Genomic DNA, 9,110 nt, shown 5'->3' on the forward strand with positions numbered 1-9,110 from the left:
CTAATGCGGAGCCTGAGGAGAACCTGGCGATGAAATGGCCTCAGGAATCCAAGAACTTTGTGCTAAATGTGCTGGGCTCTGTTTTCCATAGGAGAGTGTGGGTTTCCCTGCTGACTATTAATAAAAATCTTTACGAAAACAGGACTATGCTCTTGCATTGTGATGGCAAGGGGAAAAGAGAGGCTGGAACTGATCCATCCTGGTCTTGGGCTGGAGAAAGCTCACCCCCAGGAGCTGTGGAGTGGGGGTGTGATGATGTGAAGGAGCTGGGTTGCTCTAGGTCCTGAAATAAGAACCTGTGGTTCTGAAGAGTGGCTTGAGGTCCCTCCCTGGTGGCACAGCGGGTTAAAGCACAGCACTAAGAAGCTAAAGCCTCTTCCCCATGAGTTCGATTCCGCATGAGTTCGATTCCGCCTGCCCGCCTGCCCGGGAGGAGATCCGCATGGCGCGGCAGACCTCTCCTGACCTGCCCGCTGCTCCTCTCAGCAGTGTACTTCGTCGATCTGCTGTTCTGCTCCCCTCTCTGTCTCTGGTGAATCCTCTCACCCTCCACATCTCTGGCCTGTACCCCAGTTCCATATGAATAAATAAAGAAACCTTTAAAAAAAAAAGTGGCTTGAAATGGTAGGTGCTGTGATTGCACCGCTAGAGATTGCAATTAGTGACCTAGGGAGATCTCCTACATTTAGAAAGAGTAAAGTGGCCCTTACTTTGGGGTCCAGAGATCCCTGTTGTGACCCTTGTCTGGTGTGGGAAATGAGCGTGTGGGTGGAGGACAGCAAGGGAAGACGGTAAGATAAAACATTCCTGCACCAAAGATTTTGGGTGTTCAGGACTGCATGGGAAAACCGGCTACATATATACACCCTCCCCCTTCCCCTATGACCTTTATTCCTTCCTTATTTTGCACTTTCTTTTGCTCCCCAGTAGACTTTCATCCATTCCCTTCACCCACCAGTTCTAGCATTCCATCAAGCACATCCAAGCTGTGAGGCAGTCAATGTAATTAAGACAACCAGAGTAGATTCCAGATCTGAAATAAAGTATCACCTTAAAAAATAAAGGATGATCTAAGCTTTCTCCAGAAAGGCGGTATCAATTGAAGAGAAGTGGGTACCGGCCAACAGCTTAAGCAAAAAGAACCAATAAGTTTCTGTAAATAGGACCCTGGAAGAAAAAATACTTTGGGTCAGGGGTCGATGTCTGAAGGCGTCCCAGAGCCTGGATAGGACTACTTCCAAATACGAGGATTCCTGAGCAGTGTTTGGGCACTCCAGCAGTCCCTGCTGGGGTGGGGCATCTCGGGGTGGGGGGCAGTAAGTTAGTTCAGTAGACTTTGGTCAGGGGACACCCCGGGTCCACCCTCCCCAGATACGTTTTGCTAATCTAGTGACACCTTTGGGGCATGGCTGCAGGGAGTCGCGGCACATCCTAAGTTCTAGAAGCCGCGAGTATTAACTGTGGATGGGCTCAAGACGGCGGCTCGCGCGCCCACGCCGTAGTGACCGCCCGCCACCCCGCGGAGCCCAGAGGCGGAGGGACACCGGGGCGGATGGGCACGCGGCGCGCATGCGCAGACACCCCGAACCGGAAGCCGCAAGGGTCCGGCATGGCGGCGGCTGCTGAGGGTGTCCCGGCGCCTCTACGGGAGGAGCCCGCGCGAGGTACCCTCCCTGCACGACGCTGAAATGTCCAGGGGGAGGTCGGGGCCCCTGAGTAGGGGCCCTGGATGGCGGGGCTCACCAAGCAGGAGCGGGCAGGTGGGAGGGGTGCACTCGTGCGTTCCAGAGCGTTTGTGCTGTCAAGGAGACTGGGTCTGGCCGCCGGCTTGTCAGTGAACTGAGGGGTCAGAGGGTGGCGGAGAGCTGGCGCGTTGAGTGGGGCGAGGACGAATGAGGGACTTGAAATTCTGGCAGAGAAGGGAACCGATCGAGGGAGGACAGGTGGAGGGGTGTGCGAAGAGGCGGCTGTGGATGGATTAGGACCCAGTGGAAGGCGGGCACCCCTTCTCTCTTGACCCAGACGATGCCGCGGTGGAGACAGCTGAAGAAGCAAAGGAGCCTGCGGAGGCTGACATCAATGAACTCTGCCGGGACATGTTCTCCAAAATGGCAACTTACCTGACTGGGGAACTGACGGGTGAGGTGTGGTGAGGGTTGACTGCGGTAGCTTGGTGCACCTCTCTGGAACGGTGGGAGAGGGGCGAGATGCTTTTGCAGTACCTGTCGGTGCTCAGGTTCCCAGAAACACGCCTGTGGAAAGTTTGGGGAGGTCATGAATGAGACGGGTCATGCCTGCTCCGCCCATTCCTCCCCCGGAGAAATTCACGGAGCACTTTCAGAATCAGAAATGAATTAATACGGCTTCGCAGAACTCCATAGTGTAGGCTAAAACAAAACAAAAAAGCAAATGTGCCCCTGTGGGAAGTGTATTCTGAGCACAGTCGTGAAGGGGATGTTTGGAAAGAAAGAGGTTGAGGACTAGTGAATGGAATGGTATAAACCGCGGGTGTAGTTGTTTTGGCTAAAGTGGGTGTATTTACTCGACCAAAGAGAAATTAAATTGGGGAGTAGGGTGTGCCCTGCAGCTTTAGAGACCTGTTAAGTTGGTTTGAGGATTTGGTGACCCAGCCTTTGTGTTTCCTGGTGAACATATAAGCCATGTGTGGAGGAGGGTCTAAAAAATGGAGTCTGGTCCAGTGTGGCCTCTCCTAAGCATTTATTATAATGTTTTGTTTTCCCAGGAAATTTCCCAGCTAAACTTGGAAATCAGAATCAATAAGAAAGGCTTAAAACAGACAAGGAAGGCTTATCAGTCTGACTACTTATTACCAAGAGAGACCAAGTAATAAAATCTAGATTCCTGCCTTTTTTTTTTTTTAAGTTGTAGCAATCTGGCAATAGTAACTGAGGCTATAATTGACTAGAACTGAGCACTTGCCTCTTTTAAATGGTTTAGTGATGTGCAGGGAGTACACTCCTGTTTTCTTTCTCTTCCACTATTCTTATATTGTGGTTTTTTTAAAAACAATGTTGTTTTAAAAAACCAATGACACTCTGTGATAGGGTGATGGTGAAAGGAATAGGAATTTATAGGACTTGTTGAAGTGTTCAGGGATTGAGGAATGGGAGCAGCCTGACATGTGTCTGGGATTTTAAGCTTTTGTGGTGAGATCAAGATAGAGAAGTAGGAAAGAGGAACCATGTCTTGTGTAAAATAATACTTTCAGTTTTGGCCTAACTGATTTTAGATATTATCAGGATACTCAGATGACTATTATCAGAATACTCAGGCCACTTGAACATGTGAGTCCAGAGTTTAGGACGTGCTCAGAGCAGGAGAAATGGATTGGGAATCACCTGCAAGGTGGTGTGGGTTGTGCAGGATGAGATGCCATGGATTTGCTTAGAATGCAGATAAAAGGGTCTGGACTAACATTTCAGGGAAAAGTGCCATTAATTTTCCTTTAATTTTAGTACTAAGGTCCCTAGGTGTTCAACTGATTTATTTATTATAAAAATAATGTTAAGTAGATTATAATTTTCCTGTAATTGTCATTCTTTCTTGCACAAGTGCTTTTTTGAGTTTGAAAAGAGGCCAGCATAATCTTAGGAATGCTCATGGGATGTGCCACCCATGTAAATATCAGTCATGTGTCACAATTGAGGAAAAGCTGAGAACTAGTAGTTAAGAGGCTTGGATAAGAAAGGATTTGACGCAGAAAGTGAAAAGAGCAGTTAGAGATTAGGAAACCCAGAGCAGTACAATGCCGGAGCAGCCGAAGGAAGTGAACGTTTTAAGAGAGCTAGCTCAGTGGTGTCAGCTACTGTGGTGAGCCATGATACCTCCGAGCATGCACTTTCTCTGGATGGCAGGGGGAGAGGTCCGATTTCCAGGGTGTTTATATGGTGAGGAAAAGGAAGCAGTGAGTATAAGCTGTTCCTGAAAGTTACTAGTGTGAAGCACCTTTGCCTTATTGAGCAAATAGTGTAGGTTTGGCTGAATGGAGAGAGTGCTTTGGGTTAGAGAAACCCCAATGGAAATATTTCTAGGTAGAGAAGGTGTCAGCATGGAGAGAGAGAACTTGAAAATGCAAGAGAAAGGAGGTGACCGAGGAGAGGTCAGAGGTCGGAGAAAAGAGGTCCTGAGGAGTGGAGAGTTTGGGATCAAGAGCCTATGAGGAGGAGCTGTTCTGGCAGGAGCAGGAACACATCTGCTGCTTGGGAAAATATGCTACAGAAAAGTTTAGACAAGAGGCAGAAAGGTTGAGGGAGCTGATATAAATGGGCTTGGCTATTAGGAAAATTTGAATAGAGGCCAGTTGTTTTGAGTAGGGTGGGGAAGGGAAGTGAGATATGAAAAGAAGGGAAATGGTTTGTGCATAAGACACAAGATGGAATCATGGCAATAAATGATTTACTAAATAATGCTAATTGGTTTTACATATGTATGATGCTATCTTCCACATGACATGTTTCATGTTATAGAGCTGATAGGACTATGTTTTGCCTCCCTTTTTTTGGGCACATAAGTTTTTCCTTTACCTTTCTAGCCAAGACCCTTAAGCTTCCAGTTCTTACGTGGTTGTTGATTATTGCCTGAGTCTCTAAGTGTTCTGAGTACACAGGTCGAGTATAAATATCATAGGTCAAAAGTCACCTGATCCTTTGACATCCCCCAGGTCCAGCCTTGAACAACCACTTGACCTATAATTTGTCATTCCAGTGACCTGAGATCTAATCCTAAAGGCATCCTATCTTCTGTTTATTTTAAAGCCACCAGTGAAGACTATAAGCTCCTGGAAAATATGAATAAACTAACAAGCCTGAAGTATCTTGAAATGAAAGATATTGCTATAAACATTAGTCGAAACTTAAAGGACTTAAACCAGAAGTGTAAGTAGTAAAGTCTGTAACTAAACATGTTCTCTTGTGCTTGGGGCTGTGGAGAAGGGGAGGGAACATGGCCCTTGTCCTCAGAGAGCTCATCTCCTCCAAGCGAATTACAAAGTAAAGACTCACTTCTTCCAGGCTGAGGATTAGCATGTTTTAGGGGCGTGGTTGTTTCTGCTTCTGAATCTTGATTTGATTAGTTTATTCCTGAAAAGTGACTAGATTCTAGAATGAAACAATGAAACTCATAACAATGAAAACTCATAACAATGAAACTCATAAAGGATTACTTTACAAACAGAAAACTAGAACATCTATAAATGGAAAATGCTAATTAGAATGGCAAACTAGCCTTTTCCATTTTCATTTGTGTTCCCTGTCTCTAGTGTACACTTTCTTTTATGCGAGTATCCACGGGATTGAATCAGGAATGGGAAGGTTGCTTTGAGAGCAGTGCACGTAAAAGAGGAAAACTGGTGGATGAGTGGGACTTACTTTGTTTCGCTCATGCCTGGTCACTCTAGCAACTGTTTTCTCAAGCATCTGCCCTGCTAGGGAGCAGAATCATGTTTCCCCAGCTTGTCTGCCTTAGGGAGAGCTGGCGAGACACTCACATTCCTACTTTCCCACTCTTGTACACTCCTGGCTGATGCTGTGTAAACATGTGACCTGTCTTTGTTTTTAAAGATGCTGGGCTGCAGCCTTACCTGGATCAAATCAATGTAATTGAGGAGCAAGTAGCAGCTCTTGAGCAGGCAGCCTACAAGTTGGATGCATATTCAAAAAAACTGGGTAACCATTTTTGTTTCTGTTTTGATTTGATGCCAGTATCACCTTAACTAATACGATAGGTAATATTTATGGTGTGCCTACAAATACCTATTTTAATTTTCACAAAAGCTTCATGAGAATAACTTTCCTTAGTAGAGAAAAAATCATTTTCTGATTATTTAGTGCTATCTCAGATGCTGTTCTTAGGACCTTGCATGCATTACATTTTTTATCTTCCCAATAACCTACCAGATGAGTACATGGTTTTCATCCCTACTTTATAGAGGAGAAAACAGGTTGAAGTGTATGGAAGAGCTTGTATATATGTGGTGCAGCAGGCTGGAGCATCTTGAATAATACAGATACATACCTTACAGGAAACAATGGCCAATCTGGGTTTTCTTGATAGAGTACTTTCTCTTTAAGGACGCTGGTAGTTTCAGAGTTCATGACTTATTAACTAATTGTGGCGCTTGTATTTTTATTTTAAATTAAATTTTAATTATTTTTGTCCATGGAAAGGATAATTTGGTTTAGTTCTAAGTATAATTTGCAGATTATTTTATTTTCATCAACAATGGTTTTGCTTCTTCATGAGAATGGGTTGTAGCTGACTGAGATTTGACCAGATGGTTACATGGTGGTGATTAACAGTCTCACTGCCCACACTTGACTTTACCAAATAGTTACTGCGAACCTCAGTAGATAGAAGGTGTTGTACCAGGCACTTTGGCACTTCAAAGAAAAAAGAAACCCATCACATTAAGAGGCTTACTTACTAGTCTGATAAATCTGTATCTTTCAGAATTGCTTTCCTAGAGTGAGGGCTAGAGAAAATAAATAAAGGTGGGAACATACATTTATATTTCCTGAGAGTTTCTTCCTGGCTCCCAGAGATGCCTGGGCCAGTGCCTGGGCAGCAGTTTCCTGTGCTTTAGGAGCACCTCTGGGGGCTCAAGTGCCGATATACATAGAGGTGATTATTCATAGGGTTAGAATTTAGTAGACTTAGGTTGGTTCTCAAATGTGTGTCTGTGTGTGTGTGTTTGAATACTTAAGTTGTGCTTGTTGTTGATCTGCATATTGGGATATATGATTAAATTAAAAGCTAATGTAGATGTATTTGGAATTACCTGGAAATGCTAACCAAAGTGTCTTTGTAAGATTCAGCTTTAAAAAATATAACTTCCTTCCCCTTTCTCCCAAGCAGAAGCCAAGTACAAGAAATTAGAGAAGCGATGAACTACTTATTCCTGCAGGACAGTCTTTTTTAATGTGGAAGAATGTTTTATAAGACATGAATCCTGAGACTGATGAATTGTCAAAACTCCTCAGAAGGAACTATGCTGCTCATTCCAGAAATATGCCAACATTGGAGTTAACTGGAGGACTGTGGCCACTCCTGAATGTCTTTTGAGGCAGTATCCCTCAGAAACTCATACTAATAACTCCTTAGCTTTTACTTGAATGTTTCGTTGTCCATTCAGGACAGGGAGTCTTTCACAGTTCAGGATAAACCTGGGCTTGCCAGTAAAATCAAATGAGAGGAGGACCTATTTATTCCGGTAGTGGTTGATACTACGTTATGTTTTTAGAAGGCTGGTTTTTTAGCTACTCTGCAAATGGTGGTTCTGTTAACGATGCTAATGCATTGCTAACAAGATGCTGAATAAAAAAAAAATAATAACCTTGTTTTTTACATTTTATCACCTTGTAAATGTCAGTAATTTACTTTCCCATAGCATTGCAAATAACAGAAAATCTTAAAGTAATTCCAGGCCGAATCTTCTAGACTGAGCAGAAACAGTGAAAGAAGTGTTACCATGTCTTGGGGTACATGAGCCCCTGTTGTCTCTTCTCTGTGTGAGTCAGATGTTTGGGAAGTGAATGACATTGTGACATACGCCCCCTTTTGAAATGTGATTTATCACTAGACAGGATGGATGTGAATATGTGTGTTGGGTGGGGAGATGGGGATGTCATTCGAAAAAGAAAAATTTTTTTTATAACAGTTTATTTTTACATCATTTTGTAACATTTTTTTTTTTTCATCTCAATTGTAATCCTCGTGGGTTTCCCATCACCAGGTCTCCCATGTGCCATCACCATAGTCCCTTGCACTTCCCTCTCCCTCACCCCCTGTTTTTTTTTTTTTCTTTTTCCAAAAGTTTATTTTTACATCATTTTGCACATTTTTTTTTTCCATCTCGATTGTAATCCCCGCGGGTTTCCCATCACCAAATCACCCGTGTGCCACCACCATAGTCCCGTGCATTTCCCTCTCTCCCCCCCATTTTTGATCCCATTCCCACTCCACCCCCACAAAATATCTCTGGTATATGGTTGTTCATTATTTTTGATATTTTCTCGCCTGCTCCATTATACTCCTGCTATGAGTGAAACCATCCGGTATTTTTCTTTCTCTTTCTGGCTTACCTCACTAAGCATGATCTTTTCCAGCTCCATCCAAGTTGCTGCAAAAGACATGTGTTTCTCTTTTTTGGTTGCTGAGTAATATTCCATTGTGTATATGTACCACATCTTTTTAATACAGTCATCTACTTTTGGGCATTTGGGCTGCTTCCATGTTTTTCCAATTGTAAATAAAGCAGCAATAAACATGGGTCACCCCCCGTTTTTGGTCCCATTCCCCACTCCACCCCCACAAAATGTCTCTGGTATATGGCTGTTCACTATTCTTACTATTTTCTCACCTGGTCCATTATACTCCTGTTATGAGCGAAACCATCCGGTATTTTTCTTTCTGGCTTATCTCACTAAGCATGATCTTTTCCAGCTCCATCCAAGTTGCTGCAAAAGACAAGTGTTTCTCAAAAAAGAAAAATTTTAAAGAATTATTTTTATTTATTTATACATACAAAAAATGGAGTGTAGGCCAGAGATGCAAGGGATTGAGAGGATTCACCAGAGACAGAGTGGGGAGCAGAACAGGCGGATCTACTGAGACACTGCTGAGGGAAGCAGTGGGTGGGCCAGGAGAGCCTGCAGGGCCAGGAGAGGTCTCCAGCACCATGTGGGTCAGCTCCCTGGTGGGGATCAAACTCAGGCCATAGTGACTAGCCTTACCTTGATAACCATGAGATTTAACCCCTGTGCCACCAGGGAAGCTCCTGGAAAGAAAATACATATATTTTAAATAATATAATAGCTTATTTTTACATCATTTTGTGCAATTTTCCATCTCAGTTGTAATCCCCTTGGGCTTCCCATCACTAAATCACCCATGTACCATAACCAAAGACCAGTGCATTTCCCTCCCCCCACTGTTTTTGATCCCATTCCCCACTCCAAAGAAAATATTTTATAAAATACTTGCTTGCAGGCCCTCCCTGGTGGTGCAGTGGGCTAAAGCGCAGCACTAAGAAGCTAAAGCCACTTCAGCATGAGTTCAGTCCCCAGCCCCAGAGGTGACCCACATGGCGTGGC

At 44.1% G+C, this 9,110-nt stretch overlaps 1 protein-coding gene across 4 annotated transcripts; it reads left to right on the forward strand.

Moving 5' to 3' along the window:
- Positions 1 to 1,594: 1,594 nt before the first annotated feature.
- On the forward strand, positions 1,595 to 7,660 carry BLOC1S2 (biogenesis of lysosomal organelles complex-1, subunit 2). 4 transcript variants are annotated; one of them, XM_012723435.1, is made up of 5 exons: positions 1,595 to 1,664; positions 2,023 to 2,139; positions 4,776 to 4,895; positions 5,580 to 5,684; positions 6,871 to 7,658. In XM_012723435.1, exons 1-5 carry the CDS (start codon positions 1,610 to 1,612, stop codon positions 6,903 to 6,905), a joined length of 432 nt encoding a protein of 143 aa, XP_012578889.1. In that variant the 5' UTR covers positions 1,595 to 1,609; the 3' UTR covers positions 6,906 to 7,658. The 4 variants fall into 4 exon arrangements, with proteins under 4 accessions (XP_012578889.1, XP_004680595.1, XP_012578887.1 ...); XM_004680538.2 differs by having other exon boundaries at positions 6,874 to 7,657; XM_012723433.1 differs by having other exon boundaries at positions 1,598 to 1,664; positions 1,996 to 2,139; positions 6,871 to 7,660.
- The last annotated feature ends 1,450 nt before the right edge of the window (positions 7,661 to 9,110 follow it).

Source organism: Condylura cristata, unplaced genomic scaffold (assembly GCF_000260355.1).
Source record: "Condylura cristata isolate star-nosed mole 26May11 unplaced genomic scaffold, ConCri1.0 scaffold00011, whole genome shotgun sequence".
In the NCBI taxonomy this organism is placed as follows: domain Eukaryota; kingdom Metazoa; phylum Chordata; class Mammalia; order Eulipotyphla; family Talpidae; genus Condylura; species Condylura cristata.